Source organism: Falco peregrinus, chromosome 2 (genome assembly GCF_023634155.1).
Source record: "Falco peregrinus isolate bFalPer1 chromosome 2, bFalPer1.pri, whole genome shotgun sequence".
Lineage (NCBI taxonomy): Eukaryota > Metazoa > Chordata > Aves > Falconiformes > Falconidae > Falco > Falco peregrinus.
This window is the reverse complement of record NC_073722.1, coordinates 104,808,950-104,836,003: the sequence shown is the minus strand read 5'-3', so window position 1 is coordinate 104,836,003 and position 27,054 is coordinate 104,808,950. Positions and strand designations below refer to the sequence as shown.

Below are 27,054 nucleotides of genomic sequence, written 5' to 3'. Positions count from 1 at the left end.
GAGAATGTGTTGCTACATTAGAGTGAAAAAGGAAGCTTTTGAATTTTGATAAGATTCTGGCAGTGAAATAGTGTCCACTGGATGCAATTTTAAATCCTTATGCCAATCACTTTGCACTTGCATTTGTAAAGCAGTGGATCTGAATTGCTGCTAATTGAGTATCTCTGTTGGATTGCCCTCTGAAGTTAGGCTTGAGGAACGTTTCTGCTTATAGAAATCTTCCTTCCTGGTTAACCAAACCTTGGGTTTGAATGCTTTGATACGTTTGAATAACTGCCACTTTGCTGTTGCTGTAGGAAGGAGCCCTGCTTTGGCAGTCAGAGGAATGAATTGTGATCTCTCTCTCTCATACTGTGTCCCACCCCCCGGACTTCTTTGACTAAAACTCAAGACAGCAAGATAGTTGTATTTCTGCCAGCAGATTACTGCCTTTCAGCTACGGTCGTGTTTCATTAAAACTCTGAAATCTGCTTTTTTTGGTTTGAGATCCTTGAATCTAGTGCTGGTAAAAGACTTCTTCATGCTTTAAACAATCTAATGAGGATGTGTCTGATGGGTAGTAGCCCCTGATTCTGCAGTTAGGAAAATTAAGGGGTAGGAAGAGTGATTGGTTTAATTTCTTGCCAGGACTCTGAGAATAGCCATGCTTATTTTTTCTAGTATCATGCTATAATCAGTTTATACAAGTTTCTCCTTTTTTATTCAGTTTAAGCATAGCATAAAAAATCTTTTTCTCTTCAGGCAAACCTTGAACAGATGGTATTTGAAGAGAAGAATAAAGCTCAGCGGTTGCAGACTGAATTAGATGTCAGCGAGCAAGTGCAGAGAGATTTTGTAAAGCTTTCTCAGACACTTCAGGTAAGAGAAGTACAATCCATTTGTAAGGTGCAACTTTTGTTTCTTTACTTCTCCAGAGCTATGTAAAGTTGTAAATTTTCTTAAGTTGGTGTTTATGAACTGGTTTTAGTTATTAGTATAATAAAATGGTCAAGTATTCCTAGTATAATACCAGTATTAAAACCTATTGAGGATTTTATTCTGATTGTTTGATTCCAACCAATTCTCAGCAGCAAAAATACACAATTATTGGACTAGAAGGAACCACAGAGAGCCGTAACTAACGGTACCTTTAGACCATAGTATTTCAGCGTCCATCTCCTGATGTTTTCCACTATGTTACTTTTCATAGCAAATCATCACGGTGCAAATATCTTGAGGATGAAGTAAGGAACTTGTACTGTTTAATGAGAATATATGAAATGGTTCTCTCTGTTATATTTACTGCTTTCTGTTTATGCTATCTAAGTCTTATACTTGCTGTTGTTACTGTTGCGAGACTTGTATTTTCTCCAAAAAGTGGAACTTGTGGTTGACGTTGAGATACCAAAAGGTGGCTGGAGGAAGGAGTTTTGGTAGGGCCGTTCACCAAGGCCAGTTCCAGTTTGTCAGGCGGATCTCTCTTTCTGTTAACTGCAGAGAGCACGAAGGGACCTGCAGGTTTTGTGTTTGCGGGGTGACTAACGTGTCTGCTCAGGAAGCCAGACTGGGCTGGTCTCCCCTTGAGTGCGTGCTGTTTAGAATTTGCACCTCCCCTCACGCTCCAGCGTACTAGAAATCGTGCTCAGAGAGGAGGTGCTGAATTTTCAGCACTTTGACTTCTTGGCCAGTCTGGTCAGTGAAATTCAGCAGAATGAAAAATACAGTTTTTTGGAGTCAAGTGTGCAGGTTTATTTGGAAAACTAAAAGAGGAGTATAGGAGATAGTTTACTAGACAGAGTTTAGCTGGATAGACCATAGGGAGCTGTTGTCCGTTGTTCTGGCTCTTTCTGGAGGAGCAGGTAGGACAAAGGACACTATTGAATCGTCCTGGCTAGTGAAGTTGCCTTTTTTTTTTTTTTTTTTTTTCCCCCATCACCCTTTCACATGCCCTGATTTATGCAGTTCTTAGAGCAAAACCACACACGCCACTCTGAAGATGTGTGGTGCACTCTCCCAAAACGTGCAGGTAGTTTAGCAGGCCTTCAGTAACGAGCTCAGCAGGCGTGTGGTAGCTCTGCATTTTGTGCGTTCTTTCTGCCCCCAAGCAGCTATTACACAGAAGTTCCTCAGCAGTTAGTGCTTTCAGTTTAAACAATGGTTTATGTTGTCTTCGTGTACAAGATCTGCTGTGTCACATGAGAGTTTACCGTTGAATGAGGGGTTTGCTTTCTTGATAGCCAGGCAGGGTTGTTTCCTTCCCTGACCTTATCGGTGAGAGCTTGGGTGAGTATCACCCGTGTGGGGTGTCCACTGGTCAAACTAGGTATCAGCAGTGGAGGGGAAGGGCTAAAAATCAAATTAACAACTAGTTGGGAATTTACAGCTGAAAACCTGGTTCCTAATACAAAGAATGTGAAAGTTGGAATGTTTAAAACAAATAATTTTTTTAAAAAAATGGTGATCTCTTTGCATCCATTTCAGCACAGTTCTGCTGGGCGCTTTTTCAGCCCACAAGAAGAAATAGCTTGATAGATTATCAGAAAAGCAAGTGAGCTTGAAAATGGGACGTTTCCTCAAAGAGCGCTTTAGCTTTGATCTTGAGAGGCTTGAAGGTGTACGTTAGGCAGATCTGTACTTCCTTTACATTTTTTTTTGTGAACGTTTTCATTGCTTTGCACATCTCCAGTCTGCCTGGCCAGTGTGGTGTCAGTGCCCGGTTATTAGGCAGAACGTGGAGTGATGATGAAGGCTTGCTTGAGCCCCCCAGAAAGTGGCTTTTTATTGTAAAAACACACCTGCCTTACGTCTTCCTTCCTCCCATTCTTGATTCTGAGTTTTCCAGCTGATAATTGGGTTTCTCCTCTGCTTGCACAGGTCCTAGGCGTTGCTAACGTGGCCTTTGGCTCAGTTCTGGTTACAGGTCTGAGGTCTCGCACCAGCACGTTTTGCTCAATGGCATCTGTTGGTTTTCTGCAGGTGCAGCTGGAGCGGATCCGGCAGGCAGATTCCCTGGAGAGAATCCGTGCAATCCTGAATGACACAAAACTGACGGACATTAATCAGCTTCCTGAAACATGACACCCTGATGAGCGGGCTCCAAGGCTGCATTTGGGGTTTTTAACTCATCTTTATAGCAACATTAATTATTATTTAACTCTAACCGAAAGAGCAGAAGACAACAGAGGGGAGCAATGACTAAGTTTTATTTCTAGAGGGAAAAAGGTTTCGTACTGGGCAGGAAGAGAGCACAAGGGTGACTTGCAGTGTAGGAAGGAGAACTTTCTAATGGAAACACTAATGAGTGCAGTGTTTCGTGTTCCACTGAGTGGGATCAGTCCTTACATTCTGAAAAACTTCCCCTCTTTCAGCCGACTTCGTAACCTAATATAGAGTTTTGGAACATTTACCCCCTGTCTCTCCCTCTTTCCTTTCCCCCCACTACTGTGATCAAAGTAGCTGCTGGAAACTGTATCGTCCCTCCAAAACATTGAAGAGCAAAGTGGTTGAAGTTTTTCTGTTTGAATAGTCAGTAACAGTATTCAGCTAGCAGAGAGAATGAGGTGTAGAGTATGCTGTATGAATATTTTATATTAAAATATGACTTTATTAGCAGGACACTGGATATTGACCTTATTTCATAACTCAGTGCTTTTTTTTTTTTTTTTTTTTTTTAAACCATTGACTTTGTGTTGAAGAATCTGAACGCTGCTGAAATGTGGTGGACATGAGTGAGCCGTATGTCTCCTGATCATGTAAATGCTAATCCAAAAAAATGAAAAATGTACTGAGAATTTAGCTCCTTGAAATTTTTCTGTTGGATTCTGATACTTCAAGAAAAGCACAAGAAATGCACTGTTTTGTATAATCTCTTTTCGGAAATGTAATTTAGAATATGGAACTACAATTGGTTCTTTCTCATCTCTAAAGCTGAGCAGTACCTGTAATCCCATCTCTATGTAAAAAAAAAAAAAACAAAAAAAAACCCCAAAAAAACCCAAACCAACCACAAAAAAACCCAAAAAAAACCCAACCAAAACTAAAGCAAACAAAAAACTCAAACTAGTAGAAATCCTGTGCGTGGAGTTTATGCAGGTCTGCTTTGCTGTGGTGGATGACACCAGGTGTAAAGTTTCTAGTTTTCACTGGGAAGTATCTGAGTGAGATGCTGAGTGAAGCGCTGAGCTGGACCCACCTCTCTGGGGCAGCTTAATAATATGCAAAATGGTGATCGCGCTCTCGATCGCAGAGCACAGATGCGAAGAAGCTGCGTTATTCTGCTGGCTCAAGTTTGAAAGGTACAGTGCATCTCTTACTTTAAAGTTTGGTATCATGGTATTGCTCAGAGTCAACTCCTACGCTGTCCCATATTTCTGTAACCGTACATTTAAATTACACTATATATCATGACAGCAGAGGCAGGAAATTCTTGTGATCAGTCAGCTGCTGGGTTTGGGTTTCTGGTTCTATAAATGTATGGTGGTAACACGACTGTTCCTCCTCCTTTTTCTCCTTTCATTGGAGTTCTGTGTGCACGGTTGGGTAGCAGCGGTTCCGTGTACGGTTGCAAGGTGTTGATAGTACTGGTGCTGCAAACTGAGTTCTTGATCTGGCCCCTGCTTACAACTCAATTAAAAGAAGGGAGGCTGAGGGGCAGATGACTGTCCAAAATTTATAGTTCAGACTTTCCTCCATTGCCGATCGTTTTTTCTTTACGTACTTGGTTATAGATCTGAAGGTGATAAAGAAAACCAGAAGTGGCAGAAAGTGCCCCAAACTGTAATGCACGTGACTGTATTTTAAGTGCTTAAATCTTTTTAGCAGTGTATATCCTGCTACTAACATAAAGTCAGAACGGTGGTTTTGAAGAGGAATGCCTTAAAAACAGCCAAAAAGAAGCATCCAAGTTCAATCCCTTGTCACTCATTGCAATAATTAAAGCATTTAATTCAGCCTAGTAATTAATACTTTTCATAATCTTGACACCCAAAAGCCATTTTTCCTCCCTTAGTAATGACTAGACTAATAGGTGGCAGAGTTGTATCTTCTTGAGATGACACTTAATTTCACTTAGAAGTGAAATTGCAATGTGGGTTCGGTTCTTTATTAATTGGTTGTTGCCAGATTTTGGGGGTCTTAACCTTTCTTACTATTTGCTGAACGGTGAGGTGACAGCAGCTGCGTCCTGATGCATAAATCCAACAGCAGATGTTCTGCATTCAGTTTCCCAATGGTCAGGGTCGTGTTCTGTTGAGTAAATTTGGAGAAAAAAAAAAATGTAGGTCTTTATTAGGAGCTGCAGAGCAAAAAGCTTTTTCCTGCGTTCCCTTCCTTCCCGAAAACTAATTTGTAACTGTTTGCCGAGACTCAGCCTGCGCGGCAGTGGTTAAGGAAGGTGACTGTTGTATGGCAAAACCGTGACAAATCCTGTACGTCTCTTCAGCAAGCTGAATCCTTGAGGAACTGCACCTGAAGACTTAGGCAGAGAAGAAATTTTTGGTTGAGTTTCTGGACTGTCCTAGTGCAAGAGAGCGAGGAACGTGGCTGTTAGTGGCCTTGCAGCATCCCTGGCTGCTCTGTGTCTTGGTGCCCCTTCACAGCAGCCCTGGCTCCCCGTCTGCTGGGAACGGCCGCGGCCGGGGCTGACCACCGCGGTGGTTTCAAGCAGTACAGGGCTGGGGGGCTTTTCCCCAGTGGCATTTTTAACAGATTGTTGCCGCAGCTTTCTGTAGGCACAGCGGTGGCAGGTGAGGGCTGCAGGGGGGCTCTCTGCGCACCAGAGGGAAGAGAGGCGAGCGGGTGAACCGTTTGTGATCCCTCACAGACACAGTAATGGAATAGCTGCCGAGTGGAGTCCTGCATGTGTGTGTGCGTGTCTGTGTGCATGCTCGTGTATTTTTCTCCGTGGACAGCGATGGCACGTTGGGCCAGTTGGCAGGAGGCTGGAGGTGGACGCAGTTCAGCAGGGAAGGACCGTGTGCTCTGGAGAGGAAGGGGGTGCCGTTACTGCGCGGCTGGCTGCCTTTTCACCACCTTACTCCACCAGGCCCCCGAGCACCTTTACTGCTGTTCATGTACTAATGGCAGACCGTTACCTTTTTAAATACTGTCTTATTTTTAAATTGGAAACCTGACAGTCTGCGATGGGCTCCCTGCAGGCAGCCGTCGTGGTGGGGCCGTCCCTCCCTGGGAAGGAAAGCGCAGCTTCAGCAGCAGTAACACAAGCTTCTGCTGAATTCAACTTCAGACACTTCAAGGAGCCTTTTGAAACAAACCAAACCAGAAGGGGGTGAGAGCAGAGCAAACAGAACAAGGCTGTTAATTGAAGTGTGGTAAAAGCTCTTGGCTGTATGTACAGGATGGGTTATGGTGTTACCACTTGTAAAATGTCAGAACAAACGCACTTCCCTCCAGTCACTGGTGTCCTGGAGCTTGACTGGAGCCGGGTGGGAGGTTCCCCTGGCTTAGCAAGGGATTGGGAACAGGCACAGATCCAGCCCGGCAGGTCGGCTGTGGCGCAGGGTGAGTGGGTCAGAAACCCAGATTCTGCTCGCGTAGCCGTGAAGGGTCAGTTCTGTGTGCGTTCCTCTGCCTGTGTAGTCTTAATCTGTACAAACCCAAGTGTTCGTGCAGCATGTCCGGTAACCTCGTTACCCAGTGGGTACTACCAGCCCTCCTTCCCTTCCAGCTTCCCGTTGGCACTGCGCACCGTGCCCCCTTCCCTAGCAGTGCAGTACCGCTTCCAAAACTGAGCTTGGCCCTCTCACCTTTCCTGAGGGGCGGGGGGAAGGGGACGATGGCTATCGATGGTCCGCTAAAGCTCATCTACAGATCGCTAATTGGCCTTGTAACATCAGACGGGACTCCACCCCCCTTCTGCTACCGGCCAACTGCGTGTTTGGAAGCGAATGCTGCATCCCGGTGGTGTCCTGTGCGACGACCGTGGGTGTAGAGCCCTGCTGCCCGCAGGAGCCGCGTGTAACCATTTGTTAACTGTATTGAAGGTGTGTCCTTTATGAAGAAAGTGTTCCAAATTAAAAAAAGCTGCTGAAGTGCGTGCGCTTCTCTGGTCTTTCTGCTCTGCCTTCTGCCGCAGGCCATAGGCATGCCCTGGCCCCCACCGTCACCCCAGGGAGTGTGCTGCGGGTAGCAATTCCCACCCTGCCGAGCTAGCTGTGAGTATTCCACGAGAATGTACATCACGTAGTACGGCTGCTGCATACTCTCCTTCCCGCAAAGCACACGGCGGGTAAAGGAGTCTTATCAAAAGTATTTTATTTCCCAGTCCCTCTTTACAAAATAAGAAGTAAAAGGTGTATTGTTCCACATACAAATGTTCAATATACAAGGGGAAATACCGGGGAAGATTAAAGCTCGTCCAGCCTTCTGGTGCAGGTTTCTCAGGGGGGGCACGTTAGAAGTTCACGTGGCTCCTGATGTCATTGATCTGCTTTACCATTTCCCTTATGTGTTCTCCCCTTCAAGAAAAATAAATCCAAGTCAAAATGCCGCAAGTCATATTTGCTCAAAACTGATCAGGAAGGAAAAGACTTGATGGGGTAGAAGCGGAGGCCGGGAGCACCACACCACTGCGGGTTGGTTTATTAATTACAGGCTGGACAGGGCCCGCCAAGGGAGCCTGGGGCAAAAAGCAGCCTTAACCCAACCCACGTTGGTGGCAGCGCGAGATGTCAGCGCTGCTGTCCGGACTGGGACCTTTGTTAGGCTCCAGCAGGTGGTCGGTCAGCCCCACAGGCAGCAGTGTTTAAATCACTCCCCCGGCTGATTAGCGTGGCCCAGGTACACGCCAGGGCCTGCGTGCCACAGAGGAGCCCAGGCTTTAACTTACTCTTCCTTCAGGACAGTCTGGATGCACTTGCTCTGGTAGGCACTGAGGGTGATGCTGGGCTTGCGGGGGCTGGTGCCCTTCTCCATCTTTTTCTGCTGGTATTCCTTTTTCATCTTAACCTGCAGGTGACAGACAGAAAGCCAACCCCGGTTAGTGTTGGTGCTGCCTGCCAAAGTGACAGCTGGGCGTGTCGTGCTGCAGCGACTTCTCTCCGGTTACAATCAGCTTGCTTGTGCGCTCTTCCTCCCACAAAGAGGAGAGAAGGTTACTGCTAGGCTGAGGAAGATGCACAGGCTTTCTCAGGGTTTAGGCCGGGTCGCAGAGGTTCTGTCTGTATTGCTAACGAGGATCAGAAGTTATTGTAGTGTGCTGTGGCTGACTGAACAGAAGCACACCACTGCGTTCTGTCAGCACTGCCGCGTGAGCGAGGTGGTGCCGATTCCTTGCCCCCCGGGAAGGCGTTACCCACCTGTCTGATGGCGTTGCTCAGGTGCTGCAGCTGGTCATGGATGGTCTGCAGCTCCTTCTTCATATCTTTTTCACTGTCCGACAGAACAGGAAGCTGAGAGTGGAAACTCCGAAGTACTTTCTTCATCCTTGATGCACAAAGCAAGAAACGTTGCCCAATTAACTTACCTATCAGAGCAGCTGTGCTAAGACACCAACAGCCCTGCGCTTCTGTTGCTCTTCCTAAGCCTCAGGGGCTCAAGCCCCTGCTCTCCCCTCTCGGCTCGTCCCACACGGCCTTCCTGCCCAGCAGGCTGACTGCGCCTGCGCCTCAAGGTCACCACTGAGCCCCAACAAAGGGAATGCAGAAGCCAGGTCTTCTCACAAACCAGCGCAGCACCTGCTGCCCACTGTTGTGCCGCACCTGCAAACATCCATTGAACAGCAAGTGATCTGTGACGGAACAGCGTGTGGGTTGCACTCACCTGTTCATAATGTCTTCTTGCTTCTCTTTAGCTTCCTCATACTTGTCAGCCAAGCGCTCGGCCATTTCCCGCAAGCTTTTCCTTTATGCAAGTGAAAAATGTTTATGTACTTTAGATTTACGTGCAAGGCAAGTCTGGATGGGGGAACAGGACAAGGAGCCTGAGAAAGCAAGCTGGAGGATGGAGCGAAGCTACATGCTCAATTACAGCTGGAAATGCATTGGCTTGCTTCACGCAGGACCCTGTATAAAGCACTTTTTGCACAAAGGTGCATCATTCCTGATGCCTGATTTGATAAAAGCAGACAGTTTATACTCACCGTTCCTCTCGACAGTAATTCAGATCTTCCAGTTGCTTCTTTTTCTGTCCCCACAGCAGCTTCACTCTTTAAATAAGTAAATACATAAAATCAAAGCGCCCACAACAGCAATACAGCTAAATCAGGATTTATGCCATAGAAAATATGACAAAAGTGACTAATACTCCAGGGAGTGTGAAGAACTAAAGACACTGAAAAACGGGCAGTGGTGAGAACACACTCTTCCGTTTTGTCCTAACTTTATATTGTAAGTAAATACGATTTGCAGCAGCAGAGACTTAATGCATTTTTCCTTTGTCAGGATTATTGCTGAGGTCAAAGGATTTCCTGCCACCCACAGGTACAGGCAGACTAGCAACAGCAAGACACAAATACTTTATGTATGTGTGTAGGGTTTTTTTCTTATTTCCCCGATGAGCCACTATAGAGATGACTTACTATGCTCACCCCTGCTTTCCCTAGTAGCTCAGCTTTCAGTTCTGGTATCGCATTAGTCTCTTCCATGAGTACGTTTCACTCATGTACAAGGGTTAGTCCAGCCGAGGAGGTTTGGTGCTGGGCTTCGTGCTGTGGATTCCCAGAGACACGGCTCAGCACACATGTACGAGGGATCTGCATTACCTTTGCTGAATTTCCTCTTTTGCCAGATCTTGTTTCAGTATGTATTCCTCTCTGAACACCTGCGTGGCTCTGCTAAGAAGCTGAAGGCATTCTTCAGGGGGAGGAGCAGCATCTTTATCAGCAGACCTTCAGAACACGAGAGAGGGCTTTGCAATCTCACTCTAACATGTTCCTTTGAAAGGTTAAACAACTTCACAGTATTTATGGTAAGGGCTTAGGCGGGCTCAGTTACGGAAGTGAGGGACTGTAGTTAAATCCCTTCACTACAAATCATTTTCCTTACAGGAGCACATCCCAAGGGATCTTGAGATACTCAGAAACCCAGAGAACAAGTGATGAGCAACCCCATCAGCTGAGGTCAGGGCTGCTTTGTGCAGGGACTGTGGCAAGGTGACCCCCTCCCCACCCAGCCTGCATTGTTACTGCATGCGATGCCATCCGTGTACGGACAGGGAGGCACAGGGCAGCTGCAGTTGTGCCCCCGTTATTGCTATGTCCAAGCTAACACACACTATTCCTGAGAGGCTTCCCTCAGGATTTACTTACTTCAGAAGCAAGGGATTGGCAGAACTGCGCTGCAGGATGCTTCGGATATGCTTCTCGAATGAATGCTGTGACTCAGCCAGGATCCGGAGAGGGGAAACGGCAACATCTTTGTCGTCTCTGGTACACAGCAGAGGAGGGGACGCAGGATGGACTGTACTTCTACCGAAGAACATCAAATTGGAGAACACATTAAATTTTTCTGGCTTAAACTATGTCAGAGTCTAAATGGTAGTTGGTAGTTAAAAGTGAGGAACTCATCCACTGTGGGGTTATATTACAGCGGTAAGTCGGAAGTGTTTTAAGAGAAACCATTTCAATTGTGTGGTAAACCAGCTCTGAACAAAGCTGGTGGAGCTCACATCCCAACGTCTTTCTGTTTGGCCACAGCTGAAACTAGCGAGAATCATAAATACCCTTTCACTTAAGGAGGAGAAAGTTCCCTAACAAGGCAAGCAAGCGCCTGAACAGCAGAACAACCGGCTCTTCAAAGCAGCTTGCTAGGTCACTGTCCACCTATGTCATGTCAGATAATAATGGGGTTTAAACAAGCTGTGAGGAAACTTGTAAGAACACTGCAGAAATGGTTTAAAAATAAAAGGACTATAAGAGAACCTGACATTAATAGTAGCTCTGCTGAAGGCACCTGTCATACTTTAAACTGTTCTCAGCAATACACAAACTGAAAATGGTGCCCTCCCCTCAATATGTTCACTTAATTGTGCAAATGCTAGTCTCTCACCTTTCCCACCACCCACCCCCCCCAAAAAAAAGTAAAGGTTGCTTTGGAAATGCTGCTAAAATCCCATGACTTTAAAGCACTTTAAGAACCCACTTTTTTCCCTCCCCTTTCACGCAAATGTAACCTTGGTGCCCATTAAGAACCGCTGTACTACTGTCTGTAAACAAGCTTCAGATTTTCATGTTCCTCATTACAGAAATGAGGAAAAAACCCCAATGACACCATCAAGAATGATGCAGCTCTTGTCCCCAGTACTCATTAGGAGTGATTAGGTTAATTGTATTCACTACAAACACCTTATCAGTAGATAAATAACCACTATAATAACACTGAAGGGCTCAGCCAGGGAGTGTTCAGAAGGCAAACTTCATTCTGTCATAAGAGGTGCCAAAGTCTGGGATGAAGGAATTACTAAGAATAGTAATAAAAAAAAGATCTCCTCAGATCCTTCTCCTGCAACAGTCACAGATTTCAAACCAATTAAGACCCGCGTACAAGAGAGGCCTTGTAATACACTCATAGGTGTTTGTGATGCAGATCATCGTGGGCCCCAGGATGTCCGAAACAATCCAAAATCCTCTAATTGGAGCAGGTTGCCTGAAGGGAAGAAAACGCAAGAATTCCACAGTCAAAAAAGTTCTTTGGTCCTGAAGTTGTCAAGTTCACTCTTCTGGAAAAGCTCTAGCCATGGGCCTAAGCCAGACACCTTTTGCTCAGCCAAGACTCCCTCAAGAGGGAGTCCTGCAAAATAATTTTCCTCATCCCACACAATCTGACTGGCAGTCAGAGGCACCAGTGCAGAGTCACCCACCCGGAGATGGGGAGCACTGGCACCACTTCACCGTGAAACAACAAACTGCTGTGACCCGGGAAGCATTACCCACTCCTAGTGCGAGGCACAGACCTCCTCAGGAGGGGACATGGTTACTGCCTGTACCACCCTCTCGGTCCCCACGCCCTCTCCCCAGGTAGCCACTACCGCCACTGGGGAGGCACTCCCTGTGCTGACCTAGGGAGCCCTTGAGATTAGAGCACTTAACTCCTAAAGATTTTTTTCTGCATTTTCTTAGTGTATTTAACACACAGCAGTCTATAGATATGATTAGGCCTTACAAAAGTGAGAAAATAAAGCAGATGATATATTATGTAGCCCAATAAATGATGCCTCTTAGGCCTGACTACACTCAAAAAAAATCAGATGTTCTTTTGAGGCACTGTTTGATCCTCAACACAAGGATAAAAGAAACACGTCAGCATTGAAGCCTCTTAGCCAAAGCAAGCCTCAGAGGTGCCCAGGGTCACCTAAAAGGCAGTAAAAATTTCTGTAGTTTTGATAGATGATTTTCAGACAGGAATTTAAGCTCACCTTGCTAACTGTGCATTAAGAACCCTGATGCACAAATCGCTTATTTGTATTATCTGAATTCTGTTGAGCCGACTTCGTTGTTTTTAATGGCAAGAATGCAGCAAAAGAAGGCAAGTCCTAAGTATTTTCCACAACAACTCACTGATTTGGAAGCAATGGAAAGGGTTTGGTTTTTACCTGCATGGCAATGGTTTTGTACAAAGAATATGTTCAACAAAGCACTTCTGTTCTGCTCCCAGCTCTTGTAAACTGTCTTTGTCTTCTTCATCTGCGAAGAGATTTGTTGAAATGCATCAGATCCACTTTGCAGGGTAAGGGATTCTCAGTACTACCCGCATCCACCAGCTTGTTAATAGCAAAAATGTAGGTGTTCAGGTAATACGCTCCTCCCATAACATGCAACAGGCTCCCCACTCACCTGAACCAAGGAATTTGTGTAGTTTATTGATCCATGTCAACCCCACGCTATGAACACCAGCTTCATGCGTGCAGTGGTATCTAGATGGACATTTGGGATCTGAAATTTAAACAGCAAATGTCAGAGAAGGCACTGAACTGAGAAAAACTCAACCCTCAGACCTGTGTTGCTGAATACATGTACCAACTTACTGCCCAGTCAGCGTTAACATCTCGTTGCATGTACTAACTCGTCCCCATCCGAAACCTGAGCTAGATGTATTAGCCACGTTACTAGAGTTCTGTATAAAATTAAATCATGCTTGAAATACCCGATGAATTGTTTTGAACTATCCCTAATCACACCACATCTGTATCAATCCATCAGATTCCAAAGGGAAGACCAGTTAAAGCCAGCAGGCGAGCATTCTGACAAGACCCAAACGCTTTGTCCTACCCGACCTCCTGCCCCACAATTACATCCGACAGACTAATAAGCAGATACCAGCTCTTCCCTCAGGATCGCCAGCCCCACAACACTTGCTTACAACTTCTGCTTTATAATCCACCACTGAGAGAATTTAGTATTATGTGACCGTATGTGACCTGCCCTTGAGTAAACACCAAAGCACCTCCCAGCCTTGCTCCTTCCACAACTTTATTGAAGGCATTAAGCAAATCCTTATTCTAGTACCACCATCTGCTTGACGACAGCGATAATCGGTGAATAGCTTGATCCTAAACGCATGCAATAAAGCAAGTAAAAGCCAACAACCTGAAGGACAACCCTACCTCGATGCAATTTGATTGGGCAAGAGAAATCAGACTCCAAAGGCTCTTCTTCATCTCCTGATGCCAGTTTTAGTGCAAGTTCTAGCTCAACGCATTCAAACACATACAGGGAAGGAATCAGATCAGATCTTGGGTCCCATGACTTTTCTGACTGTAAAGAGCATTGAATTCATCTTTAAATGTGAGACCATTTAAATAAAAATGCCAACATCTGCATCAAGAAAGAGTTATATAATACAGGTAAGGTATTAATTGTCAGGGAAAGTAGTTCAAGTCCCTTCATTTTTTACTTAAAAAAATTTATCTCAGGAACAGGGTTTCTTCTTAGAAGATCCTCTTTAAAATAGCTCTTAGTAAGTTTGATCAAAATGTGATCTACCATCAGGATACACAGAAGTGGAATTTAAAATAAAAGCATCAGAGGGTCACAGGGACTGGCTGGAATAGGAGGAAAGCTTGCTACCTCATTATAGAAGAATGCAGCTTTGGAACTTGGTGTTCACCTCCAGGCATCTTGCAGCCAGAAACTCTGACTAAAGAAACAAAAATGCATACAGAAAAAAAATGAGACAAGGTACCTGCTCATCATCCTCTTCTCCATCCAGTACAACACAGTGATAAAGCATTCCCGACTCAGTGGCGATCACCAGGATGTTTGGAACACAAGGGAGGCAAAGGACAGCACAGGCATCGTAGCCATAGTTATCTTCTGCAGCAGGGTGCATGGGCAGAGGGCCGAGCAGCTTCCCAAGATTCCCAATGCTGGAATAAAGACGACATGTTCACAACACAAGTTGTGGAAGGAGAGTTCCCCATGGTTGCCTGCAGGAGTTTGCTGCGCAATAACTACAAAATCAGGATGCTTTAAAAAAAACCAACCAAACAAAAACTCCCAGAAACCCCAAGCCACCCAATGGTTTGGAGTTCTGTCTAATTTTCATTAAACAGCAGCAACCCAGACTGCAAACTAAAAGTCTGAACTACACCTACTTGATGGAGATCTCAGAGAAGAAATCGGAGCTCAGTGATAATGTTTTATGCTTTGAAAGCAACCAAGCTACCAATTGGAAAAAATTCAAGAAGAAACATTTTCATACAAGAACACAAAGTACTCATGGGAAGCTCAACTTAATTATCTTTATCACTTAATTGGTTTCTTGCTTATTAAAGCACTTTACAAGCAGCATTTTGTGGCATGGCATTTCTCTGGGTAGAACTTTTGAAGGACTGAGCCCGTTTCACTGCCTACAGACAGGTCTGCTTGAATGCTGCATCGTTTCTCATGCAAACAGTACTGTTTCTAATCTAAATACCACACATTTTAATATTCAGTTACATTAGCTCTAACTTGTAAGTTTTCCCGCATCTTCTCAGTCTTCTGAAGTCATTTCTTCTCATGTCATGTTTATATTCTTGATCCATATTCTTGACTTTTCACTACAGAACATGCCTGCGAACCTTCTACAATCTTAAAATACTTCTTTTTCTAAGATGCCACTGGTTCATTCAGCCTCATCCAAAGCTAAAGATGTCTGTGCTGCGGACTGAAGGCCCCAAAATACACTTAACAGCCCTAGACCCACTGATCTTTTAACAGTCTGGCATCCTCATTTCAGATTTCTGATGGGAAATAATGGACAGTGGATTTTCCGAAGTGGAAAGTGCACCCTTAACATCTGGATGACAAAGGATGACACACTGTTCTTGGATTTCAATCTGTTAGCACTGCCACAAAGAGACAGAACAGGCTGCAATATAATAAAACTCAGCCAGGCACCCGCTGCAGACAGTGTCTCAGCCAAACTGAGAGATGGCTCTCCGACCCTAACATTGTACAAACATACAAGCACCCCACGAAACCTGATGATGAATGCAATCCCACCTCTGAAGCAGGCTGATGTAGGTGAGGAATGTCTCTCCATTTTCATACAAAATGTAAAGCGGATAGGCCAACACTTCTTCGCTCCCTCGCTGCCCAAGTATGTTCTTTGGGACCGGCACCAGCGGGCCAAAGTCAAACGCCACTGCGGTCTCTCCCAGTGACGCTGTATAGGCTCTCCTGGGGACAAGTCAGAACAAGACCTGAAGTCAGCAGTGATTGCGAGGACACAAGCATTTAGGTCCATCAGTACATGCTGACAAATTACTGCTAAACACCTCTCCATCAGTCCTTTGACGCATCCTCTTTTCAGCAGCAAAAGCATGCAAGTAACATCCTTCTTACAGTACCTCGTTTCTGCAACACAACCACCAGCCAGCCCAGTTTCACAGGATAAAAAGATGAGGGCGTGCTGGTATTTGCTGTGTAGTACATCAGCCTGTGACTCAACTAGTAGACCCTCAAGTTTTTCCTTGCTGACTAGGCCAAGAGCAAAATAAAAAGATGATCTATTTTCTATATTCCTCACTCAAAAAGGCCTTCTTATCCCCACCTTAACGACTACTCTGACAAACACTCGACTATACAGTTTGTTACTGCTTTCTTTTGGAAGGATGGGAAAAAAGAAAATAAAAAGTGCAGTTACTGTGCTAGGAAGAAGTCCTCACACTGAAGAGGTCCACGAAAAAAATCACATCAGATCTTCAGGCAGATTTATCGCTTATTCATTAAAAGCACAGCTAAGAATAGAGCTTATTCTGCCAAGACATTTCAAAATACAAGAAGCCACACAAACCCTTTTTTGATTGTAAGGGTCTCCTCCTCAGTGTCTGAAAGAGCGATCACTTTGATGGGTGTCTGAGGCACCTTCAGACTGTAAAACCTACAGGAAAGAAACACCGGCAATGTTCATTCAGCTGGCAGTGTTGCACATGTCCCTGCCAGCGCAGGAACATCAGTTGGTATCTGTCTAAAATTTCTCACATCCTATTTTTTATTAGTAGTCCTGGTAAGAATGGTAGCACACAAACTAGCAAAAAATTAGACTGGCTATGACAAAAAATTACTTAGATAATCAACTACAAACAGGGCTTACCTTATAGTGTTATCTGAAGTCAAGAGCACAATATGGGGCTCTAACGTCTCACAGGGATACCAGGCAGCATGCTTTAAAGTCAGAGATGTCGAGCTAGTGAAGAACCTTTCCGCAATAGGAACAGTACTGAAAAACAGAGCAGAAATAGGCGCCGTTACAAGAAACACAGAAGTCGCTTCTAAAGGGAAGTGGAGGCAAGGAGAGCTAGAAACCCAGCTGAAAGGTTTCAAAGCCATTAGCTGTATTATTCTTAAAAGCTGAAGGGGCAGCTTTAATTTGAAGCCTTTTGTTATTTCCCTCTGGGCACATGCTTTTAGCTGCTACAGCCAAAAGACCCCAGAAAGGGTAGAGACTACACAGAGGAACACACCTTGCTCCTCAGCAACTGCAACAGGTTTAGAAGGTCATTTATTTGCATCAGCTGGCAATCGGCAAGCCCCTGAGCCAAAATAACTTTGTGATCGCCCCTCCAGCCCCAACACAACCGAGCCCTTCCATATCTGCCTGGCCCCCGGGGGGGCAGGCCGCACAGGGATGTGGCTAACTGCCTGAGGTCTCACCCACCTACAGTTCACCGTGGATTTCCCACCTTCAAACTCTGAATTCTTCCCCCAGCGTTTAGGCAGCTCCAGCACCATGAGCCCCTTCGTGCCGATGAGCGCCACATGATGCTGCGTGGGGCTTAAAAGCGTCTGATAAACCTCAAAAAGGGGCGGGTTTATGCAGATAAGGGTCTGAAAATACAAACGTTAGTTAAGCACAAGCCACCCAAAGCGCCCACAGAAGCGCGGCGCACCTCCCGTTCCAGCCGGCCGCTTACACAGGGGCTGCGGCCCCCTCAGCCCCGCTCCCGCCGTAACGGGGCCCCTCCATCAGCCCTCACAGCCGGCCCCCTCAGCCCCGTTCCCGCCATAACGTCCCTCCCTCAGCCCAGTCCCGCCGTAACGGGGCCCCCCTAAGCCCCCCTCCCGCCGTAACGGCCCCTCGCGGCTCCCCAACTCCCATCTCCCTTCAGCCCCACCTGGTAACGGCTGAGCCCCGCGGGGTCGGGCCCGCCGAGCCGGCGGAGGCCGATGGTGTGGAGAGCGCTGTGCTCGCCGTCCCAGAGGAAGAGGTCTCCGTCGAGGCCGAAGAGGAGGTTGCGGATGAGGGGTGGCCGGGCGCCGGGGGCGGCCGCGCGCTCGCGGAGGCGGCTCAGCACCGCGTGCTGCGGAAGGGCCGCGCGCCACTGCTCCGCCGGGCCCCACTCGGCCGCCATCGCCCGCCGCCGCGCGCCCCCGGCCGCACCGCCCCATGGGCGGGGGCGCGCTCCCCGCCGCGCGCCGGACTACATTTCCCGGCGTGCCCCGCGGCAGAGGCGCTGCGGCTGCCGGCCCACCATGGAGGCGCCGCGCCGGCGGTACCGCGGGGGCCCGGCCGTGCCGCCCTGGAAGGAGACCTACCGCCGGGTGAGTAGGGCTGGCGGGGCGGGGGGCTCTGCCCGCACCCGGGGACCGCCCGGCGTGCCGGAGCGGGGGGTTCTGCCCGCTCCCGGCCTCGGTGCCGCCGGGCGGGTGAGGCGACCCCTCTGTGAGGGCCGCGGCCGCCTCCCGGCCGGGAGCTGTCACCCCCCGTCACCCTAACGGGCTCCCTGTGCTCTGCTCCCCCCCCAAGCGCTGCATGGAGAGGCTGAGGAGCAGCCGGGCGAAGCTGCTGGACCGGTACCGGCGGGCCGGGGAGGGAGCGGGCGGACACGGCCCGGGCGCGCTGCTGGTGCAGGAGGTGATGGAGCAGGAGTGGCAGAGCCTGCCGGCCTTCGGGGGAGGGGAGCTGCTGGTGCAGGTCAGTGCACACGGGGGGCATCGGCGTGCGCTGTGCCTAACGCAGGCACGGCAAAGGCATCTCCCGGCAGCTGCGACCGCGCTCTCGCTGCCTGGAGTCGGGGTTTCCCGCTGCCACAGCTGGAGCGGGGTGCTGTGCCGTGCCGTGGGAGGGCTCGCCTTCGGGCTCACGGGTAGGCAGCGTCCTCGTTTTCTTCATAGGTTGCAGAGGGTGGGTTCCTCACCTGGAGTTTTTAAAGCTGGTCTCTTGCTTTCCACTCCTGAGAACGGGAGTAAAATTTCAGTGTTTTAAAAAAGCAAGTTCTGGGACAGGCTGTGTTCTGATCTGTGGTGGCTTTGCACAGGTGATTATAGCACAGATCGCTTTCCACAGCACGTGGGTTTCCAGATACGGAGCTTTACCAGGCAGAATAATAAGCAGAGTGAATTTACATTACAGTGACAGCTTAGTCAGGTGCTGGAAGTTAAGTGAGAAAGTAGCCAGAATGGGAGAGTCACTGACCGATGCACCTTTCAGATGCTAGAGGACCCCGATGAGCTAGCGGTACTGGAAGAGATCCAGCAAGAGCTGATTTTGCAAGGTAATGGCTCTACACTTTTTCTGACTCCTATTTGATTTGTCATATTCCTGACTCCCTAGTAATCCAAACCAGCTGAGGCTGCCTTCCTTGGTTCTTGTATACCAAGTGATACAGGGGAAGAGCTGCCTCAGAAATTCTCTGTGGCCTCTCATGCATCAAGACCCTCTCTGACAGTTTAAGTGGCATTTTAAGGTCTGTGAGAAGCTAGTAAGAGGAGACTAGAGGAACAGGACTGAGGTGTTCGGGAGCCATAGGAACCCATATAAATCAACTCAGAATGTTTCTAAATTGTTGGGTGGAACGTAGACTCACCTGCTGGACATGGGCTAAAGATCGAGCCGTAGGAAGAACTGGATTAGCAGGAATGGGTTTCTCAAGTGTAGAAATCTGATCCAAAGAAAGAAAACTTGTTAGAAACTAGTGGCTGCCCCCGTCTCCCTCTGCCTGGCAGCTATACATGTGCTGCTTTAAGTTCATAAGAAATGCCTAAGGGTGTTTTCTTGTGTTGCTGCAGAACAGTTGGTTATAAAAGAGTATGAGCAAAGCCTGCAGTTTGATGAAGAATGTCTCAATGCAATGCTTGATGGCTTGGATGCTAGTGACAAGGTCATCTGCCCTGTGTGCAGGAGGTAAGAAAGTCCTTGGTGTTGGCATGAGGTTCTGTGCTCCCCTACAGCAGTTTGGGCTTAGAAACAGGCAAAAACAGTGGGCAAAGAGAGGCTGCTGTTAGTGGCAATTCCCACAAAGTAAAAAAAGTGAGCAATGATCTCCTGAATCTAACAGGTTTTTTGCTAACTGGTTGTTGTGACGATGCCCATTGTATGCTCTTCCTAGGAATAACCTGACCGTGAGCGATCACTTGGTTTCTTGCCAGTGTGGGTTATACATCAGCACACAGGTAAGCTGTGCTGTGAGTAACATGTTAAATGTGACCACTTTTGTCAGCCGCTGCAAAGAGGCAGCTTTAAGCTATAGCCAGCAACTTAAGATCTTTTAACCCATTTTTCCTCAGGGTATGACCGAAGAGAAGCTTCGGGTGCTTCTAGAAAACACACTAACAGAGCACAGTCACAGGTGCTTTCACAACCCAGAGTTTGCTGTTACCAGTGGAATGGAGGAAGGAGCCAGTCTTCTCATGAGCTGTCCGGTGAGTCGAAATGTCACATTCCTGGAAAGGATCTCTGCTTGGATCCACTTCTCCGTTACATATGCAGAAACCACGAGTCTGTTGATCCCAGGGGTTTGCACTGCTGTTTTTCAACAAACTTCCTTGGAAGTGGCTTTACTTTTGGCCACCAGTAACCATAAAAACCTGCTGGATTAGGGAATCTTCCAAGGGGCTGTCAAATTTAGTACCTTATCTTTCTCACACCTTAACCAGCAACTTCCAAGTCTTGTGTGGAGTATCTGTTCTGATAAGTGGTTCACAAAAGTTTTTTAAAAATTACTTGCGTTTAAGCCTCACCTGTACCTCCTAGAAAACACACACCATCCCTTTGGCTCCAGCTACAACTGTCACCTTCTTAGCTTTGTTGCTTATGTAAAATCACTGTGAGGGCAGTGTTAGGAGCAAAGCGCTTCAAATAATTTTGAACACGAGTAATTAATTTTATGCATTACTATAGCTTCTCTGTTCCACTTACCTTTGTAAAGGTGTGTGACTCCTGGACGATTCTCCTGTAAGCCGATTCAGCTGCTGCTACTTTTTTATTGGAGGGACTTCAAGACTAAAACCCCACCCAGAGCTGCTAATATTTTTATGTATATACTTGTAACTGCTGTGTCAAAAATACTCGGAAAGGCAGTAGTAATGCCTTGACCTGCACTTTTCATGGCACAGTATGTTTTGAAATAAATATACTTGGTTTGTTTCAGCCTTCATGTTGTCTTTAACAATGCATCAGTGATCTCACAGCTCGCCTTGGACTGGAATAGCTCTCCCCTGGAGGAAACTCCAGGCCAGCACACACCATGGCTGCAGCAACAGCTCTGTGAGCAGCTGTACTGACACCAGCTCAAGCATAAACGCTAGTGTTATTTTTACAGCAGCTCTCTGGTCAGCAATGGAACAGCAGGAAGAAGAGAAACCACCAGTTTTCAGTGATATGTTGAACAGATTTTATTCTTCACATTCATTAATTGTACAAAACCCACCAGGCAGGGTGAGGCAATTCCAAACCAGGATGTCAGAGATCTTGATCGGGGCTGCAACATAAATACAAACCCCCATATACAAGTGAGAATCCTCATTCTTCTGTTCTCCAAAGTTACTCACTCTCTGTGTCTGCTGTAAAGATATATTTGGGTATTGCTGGCTGGAGCAGCGCTGTGGAATATGCACACTTGAAGATAAGTTTCCTAGCCTAACCTACTGACATTTGACAAAGCTTTTAAGGTCTTCAAGGAATTTAATGTACTCCTGGTGCTCCAGTGCAGTGCTGAGCTCTATTAACTCATCAGCAAAGGTGTTGTCCACTCCTCGATCAGCCAGGAAATCCATTAAATGATCATACAGAGCCTGCAAGCAACGAACAGGAAACTTCCTTAGCAGAGTGCACCTGGATAGGGGGTGCTTTTAAAGTGTCCCATTGCAGCTGGCATGTCTTTCTCCCAGGAAGATCAGGCCCACCTCCCCCAGGAGAGCAGGCAGCTCCCCATCCCCTTCTCGGCAGGCCTGGCCTCAGGTCTAACAGGAGGGAAGGGGCCACGGAACAGGCCATCCAAACTCAATCACAGGAACCCAAACCCAACATTACAAACCAGTTGCACCCTGGAGATATCAACTGACAGCAAGAGCCCACAGGTAAAGTCTGTTAAAGGTTACACATGCCAAGCTCTGCCTGTCCCTTCTGGATAAAGCTATGGCCTTGGGGGTGAGCTGGTTTAAGTGCCTGGAAAGGTATCTGATGTAAATATTTGAAAGACTAAGTCTTTTACAAGCATCAGCTTCTTTTCTTTTTAATCCTACTTAACTGTTGTAACTCCTCCACATGTTAATGCTTGTGGGTTCCCCCCTTGCTCCTCAGGAGAACAGAGTCATTATCACTGTTTAGTACAGTAATGGTAAGTAATACCAGTCATGCCCTTCTTGAGGGTTTTTTTGAGTTTTCTGCTTGTGGGTTTTTTTTTCCAGTCTTCTGTAATCTGAGTAGATCACTGAGTAGATCACAAAGCAGATCACAAATCATACACATTTTTAGTTCATTTTCTGTCTCAAGTCAAGTGAGGGAGAGAAAAATAAAAGCAGCATGGGATGTTCTAAAGCACACTAACCAACTTTAACATGAATGCGTCCCAAAGAGACATACACTCTAGGAGTAAAGTTTTAACCATATGATACACAGCCTCCAACTAAGAGCTACGCTTCTGAAAGCCTGGTATCGAGAACTTCTAAGCAGATGCCAGATTCTTGGACATACTAGTTTTTAGTGTCAAAACTATTAAAAAATACCTGGAAAACCCAGAAAACAAAGGCATCTACACATGGCATCTGGTAAACTACATTGTTAAACACAGAGATCAAAAGATGTTTGAGCAAGTGTCAAAACATCTACAGAGTGTAATATAGCTGCTAGGAAATCAACCTGTAAAGCCTGGAACAGAACAAGTTTCAACATGTCCGTTTCTGACTGTCAGTCACATCACCAGCATTGCACAATAGTGGGGACCACCTACTAACCCTCAGTTTGCAGCAGAACCGCTATGTCACGACAAGCCAGGGCAGAGTGGGAGAATCCCCTATCTCAGACATCCAGGACAGGGCTTGTAACTTGGGAGCAAACAGCCACCCAGGCGAGATGAGCTGAAGGGCCCCCTGCAGCCCCCAGCCCTATTAGCAGCGCTTACCCAGTCAAGGGAATCTGTATTGAGAGTGTAGTTGGTGTCCTTCCAATCCGCTTCCCCAGTGGGCTGGAAACTGACCTCCCGAATTGTGAAAATATCACTTTCCTCCTCTCCTTCATGGCCAACCTGAAACATGAAATGAGATGCAAGTCGTACAATTAGCTCTCATCACCGGGCACCTTCAACAACCTCAACCCAAAGCTAGGAATATTACACTGCAAGCAAAACCACAAGACCAGTACTAAAGCAGAGGTGCCTCTGCTCTCGACATGTGCCTGTGAAGGCAAGCACAGACATGCAGGAGAATGCAGGAAATCCTCCAAGGGGTCAGTCCCCTGGCTTGTGCTACCAGAAGCAATCCAACGTAAATCAGCAGCTTGATTTTCACAAAAATGTAAAAACCTCTTGAGTTATCCTGGATCTGTCTTCACACATCTGTCTAACCTTTGTCAGCTAGGACAGGCTGTGTAAATGATCTGTTAAGGTTTACAAAATAAACTGAAAATCAGCATGAACCAAAGCCCCTCAACTTTACCCTCTCCCCCCTTTTTTTTAATCCCTACTTCTCTTTGTGACAACTCACAACAACAAGATCTGCAAGTTACTGGCACACTAAACCAAATCTATCTTGTTTTGGCCATTCTGGCAAAGTTTAGCCATGCCTCCCTTCTCTAATATAATTCAAAAAACAGGCCAGTAAGTAGCTGAACAGAAACACCAGGTCAGGATGTGAGGAATGCAATGGAACATCTGCCTGAAGAGTGTTCTTGCAAACACAAAGCCTTTCTTTAGTGTTACAAAAAAAAAAAACCAACAAAAAAAGAGTGGTGAGAAAAGACTGCTTTTCTGCAGATTCAGACAAGCAGCACAATTATACTACAGCCAAGCAGGAAATGTGCAGCAAGTCACAGCCGAGTTGCTGTGGCTGCCACATGACCAGTTTAATACCCACCTCGTCTTCGGGAAAATGGCAGTCAAGAACAAGGGTCTGTTTTGTATCATCTTTTATTACTTCCACGACAAAGTTTGGAGTTGATGTAAGATCAGGCTAAATAAGAGAACAGTTGCATCAGCATTAGAATCTGAACAGGAGTCAAAGCAATCACAGCCCAGCTCAGCAACACAGCCCATCCAGCGCAGGTTGTTCCCCATTACCCTCTTTCTGGAGTCTCTGACCTGGCCAGGACAACCCCAACTTCCCTCAGCCTCGCCTGCAGCCCTTCAGCCCCTTCTCCACAGCTAAGCACATGTCTAAAATAGCAGGTGGGAGCACCTGCCATTCCCCGACAACCCAGAGAGCTTGCAGCTCACCAGGACGGGGCCCTCAAAGCGACAGGAACTGGTAAGAGACTCTTGATTGTTCTGACAGCAGGAGCAGCTCCTGCCTGCCCTCCTTCACGGAGGAAACTAGGCAGGGCACAGAGGCTGCCACACGCATGTATGGGTGCACTGCACCTTCTCGGTGGACAGAGCCACATCTGGGAGGGGAAGCAACATATGACTGTCCCCAGCATCATCCCACCCAGCTGAGTGCGATGCACTGGAATAAATGGTGCCCTTCAGGAAGCGCAAGGTTTACTGCTACAAACCACACACGGTGCAGCTGCACTCCTGACTCATTCGGCATCTGTACCCCTGCAGATGAAGCCATCTACCTCAAATTATATTGCTCATTTACAGTTTTTACCAGTATTTTTACTAACAGAGTTTTATTAAACAGGAGTGAGACACTTCTGTCCAACAAAACCACACAAGTAACGTCAGGTGAATAGCTTTGTGTTTCATTGACGTTGCCTACCCCAGCACTATGAGTTACACTAAGTAAAAGCCACAGTATATTTAATGCAGGGGGTTGCAAAGGCAAAAAAAGATCAAGGAATACTAGAATGGTTTGGGCTGGAAGGGATCTTATAGATCTTCTCATTTCAACCCTCCTGCCACAGGCACGGACCCCTTCCACCAGCCCAGGCTGCTCCCAGCCCCATCCAGCCTGGCCTTGGGCACTGCCACGGATGGGGCACCCACAGCTGCTCTGGGCAGCCTGGGCCAGCACCTCACCACCCTCACAGTAAAGAATTTCCTCCTAATATCTAATCTAAATGTGCCCTCTTTCAGCTTAAAGCCATTCCCCTCTTGTCCTAACACTGCATGCCCTTGTAAAAAGTCCCTCTCCAGCTTTCCTGAAGGCCCCTATAGGTACTGGAAGGCCACTGTAAGGTCTCAAGAGTTGCTCTCATTTCTCCTCGTAGAACCCTCTCACCCTGCTCTGCCTTTCTGCTGCAAAGAGGAAAGTCACAGCCACTACCCAGAAAAAAATCTCCATTTTGTGACTTAATGCTCCCAAAGATCAAGTGAGAGGTGAAAAAAACCCTGAACACTTAAGGCTTCCTTCTGCGTGTCCATCAAGACCGAGTTACCTCCTGCTGATCAGGTTTCTGCTCTTCTTGTGTTTCATCATCAAGCGAGGGTGGAATGCTATTGTTGATGTTGAACGTGACCGTTACCCTTCAAAAGAAACAGTTACTTTGAACACCCTCAAAAAACAGCCATTAGAATTTCTTCTATTTGAAGGTTTTGTGGAGGAACAGCGTTGCTGGTGTTGAACTCACACACCGTGACCAAAACTAGGTATTGCAGTTAGAGGCCGAGACACACACCTGAACGGAGCTGGCTTCCTCCAACTGCTCTCACAAACCAGCCTTTTTCAGGTTTTAGTGGCCTGAACTGTTATTTCTCATGCAGGAAGACTACACGAAACTTTGTAACACACAAGACAGTAGCAAGCTTGTATTTAAAAAAAAAAAAGCTACAAAAAGTCTGAAAGAAACTTTTGACCCAGGGTGGTAAAACAAGTAGCCTCTGCAACACCTGGTTTGCACAGCCCGGACAGGCAGCGAGAAAGTGTGAGCACAAGCAGCAATATGGCTACGGCTGGGGGGGCACCAAAGCCGGGGGGTTACTGCAGAGGCAGGGGGGGGCCCACCAAGGCTGGGGAGGGGGAGCCCAGGCTGAGATGGGGGTGGAAGGTCACCAAGGCAGAGGGGGGATCCCAGGCCAGGGGAGGGGGCCGCCGAGACCAGGGGAGGCCCAGGCCCAGGCCGGAGGGGGCAGGGGGAGGGCCAGGCCCAGGCCCAGGGAGGCCAGGCCCAGGCTGGGGGAGGGGAGGCCCAGGCCGGGGAGCGGGGGGCCGCCGAGGCGAGCCCTTCCCGGGCCCACACTTACTTCTCCCCGGCGACCTTCCGCACCAGCTTGGCCTCGGTACCGTGCACCTCCAGCTCCCAGCCGCCGGACACCTTGGGCAGCGACTTGTGCTTCTGGATCTTCTTCTCCTCCTTGATCTCGTCCGTCAGGAACTGCGCGAAGGCTTTGTCGCCTGGCGGGAAACGGCCGGTGAGGGCAGGCGCCCCCCCCCCTCCCCCTCCCCCTCCCCCGCCCCGCACGTGCCCGCCTGGCGCCCCCTCACGGCGCCCCCGCTCCCCTCAGCCCCGGCCCGCCGCCCCCCCGCTCACCCTCGGTGTGGAGGCCGCCGCAGCCGCAGGAGACGCCGCCGGCCGAGCCCCGCCGCGGGCGGAGCAGCGCCGTCCGCCACCCGCCGCCGCCCAGCTGCCAGAGGGAGCGCACCGGGGGCGGCGTGGCGCCGGGCGGCGGCAGGAGGGTGCGGGGAGAGGAGGAGGAGGAGAAGGAGGAGAAGAGGCGGCCGGGCGGCGGGCGCAGGGCGGCGGCGGCGCGCAGGGCCCGGGCGAGCAGCATGGTGCGGCGGGGCAGGGCGGCGCGGTGGGGCGGGGCGGGCGGAGGACACCGGCCCCGGAACCACCCGCCCTACTTCCGGGCCCGGCGGCCCCCGCGGCGGGGAGTGGGACGCGGGTTCGAGTCCCGGCTGCTGTTTTACAATGAGAAACGAGATGGGCAGGAGTTGGGGGGGGGGGGGGGGGGGGGGGGCAGGGACGCCGCACATCGCCCCGATGGTCGGGCACCACCCCAGAAGTTCGTTCAGAAAAAACATTTTTATTCTCTTTTCCTCTTTAGCAATAGATAATTGAGAAGGCAGATTAACTAAGCCGAACTGCTACCCTGCCATAAAGCGCTCCCTCAGTCTAAAAGCTGGCGCCATTGCGCTCTATTGAATGGAAGCAGGGAAGGCCCATTGCAGCTCACCGCCAGGCTGTAGCAGGAGAGCAGCGACGGCACCCCCCGCACCGGAGGCATCCCCCCACTCCCTGCACCAGAGGACCAGGATTTCTACTCCCAGCCCCACACTGGTGTTTGAGCCCGGCACACACAACCCCAGGGTCCATTCCG

General features: G+C 48.1%; 4 protein-coding genes across 7 annotated transcripts in view; 2 read left to right on the top strand and 2 right to left on the bottom strand.

Annotated features, from left to right (window-relative positions):
• Positions 1-3,594, top strand: part of RABEP1 (rabaptin, RAB GTPase binding effector protein 1) — a 49,335-nt gene extending 45,741 nt beyond the window's left edge. For all 4 annotated transcript variants that reach the window (XM_055796732.1, XM_005240479.4, XM_055796734.1 and 1 more), the window contains 2 exons: positions 742-858; positions 2,956-3,594. In XM_055796732.1, the coding sequence (XP_055652707.1) occupies positions 742-858; positions 2,956-3,057 (219 nt within the window). In that variant the 3' untranslated portion in view covers positions 3,058-3,594. The remainder of the gene's footprint in view (positions 1-741; positions 859-2,955) is intronic.
• A 3,640-nt stretch (positions 3,595-7,234) lies between these two features.
• On the bottom strand, positions 7,235-17,805 carry NUP88 (nucleoporin 88). The gene is made up of 17 exons (XM_055796735.1): positions 17,533-17,805; positions 17,076-17,245; positions 16,512-16,637; positions 16,212-16,298; positions 15,419-15,595; positions 14,115-14,298; positions 13,537-13,687; positions 12,767-12,865; positions 12,526-12,616; positions 11,478-11,579; positions 10,244-10,402; positions 9,698-9,823; positions 9,077-9,142; positions 8,758-8,838; positions 8,295-8,421; positions 7,826-7,944; positions 7,235-7,454 (listed from the first exon to the last, which is right to left on the bottom strand). The coding sequence occupies exons 1-17, from the start codon at positions 17,767-17,769 to the stop codon at positions 7,391-7,393; spliced, it is 2,166 nt and encodes a 721-aa protein (XP_055652710.1). The 5' UTR covers positions 17,770-17,805; the 3' UTR covers positions 7,235-7,390.
• Positions 17,806-17,890: 85 nt separating this feature from the next.
• Positions 17,891-20,595, top strand: RPAIN (RPA interacting protein). Its single transcript, XM_055795105.1, has 7 exons — positions 17,891-17,959; positions 18,165-18,332; positions 18,849-18,912; positions 19,427-19,541; positions 19,747-19,810; positions 19,925-20,059; positions 20,566-20,595. Exons 1-7 carry the CDS (start codon positions 17,891-17,893, stop codon positions 20,593-20,595), a joined length of 645 nt encoding a protein of 214 aa, XP_055651080.1.
• A 421-nt stretch (positions 20,596-21,016) lies between these two features.
• C1QBP (complement C1q binding protein) lies at positions 21,017-26,538 on the bottom strand. Its single transcript, XM_055796741.1, has 6 exons — positions 26,265-26,538; positions 25,978-26,128; positions 25,173-25,260; positions 23,708-23,803; positions 22,759-22,881; positions 21,017-21,430 (listed from the first exon to the last, which is right to left on the bottom strand). Exons 1-6 carry the CDS (start codon positions 26,503-26,505, stop codon positions 21,281-21,283), a joined length of 849 nt encoding a protein of 282 aa, XP_055652716.1. The 5' UTR covers positions 26,506-26,538; the 3' UTR covers positions 21,017-21,280.
• Between the last annotated feature and the right edge of the window lie 516 nt (positions 26,539-27,054).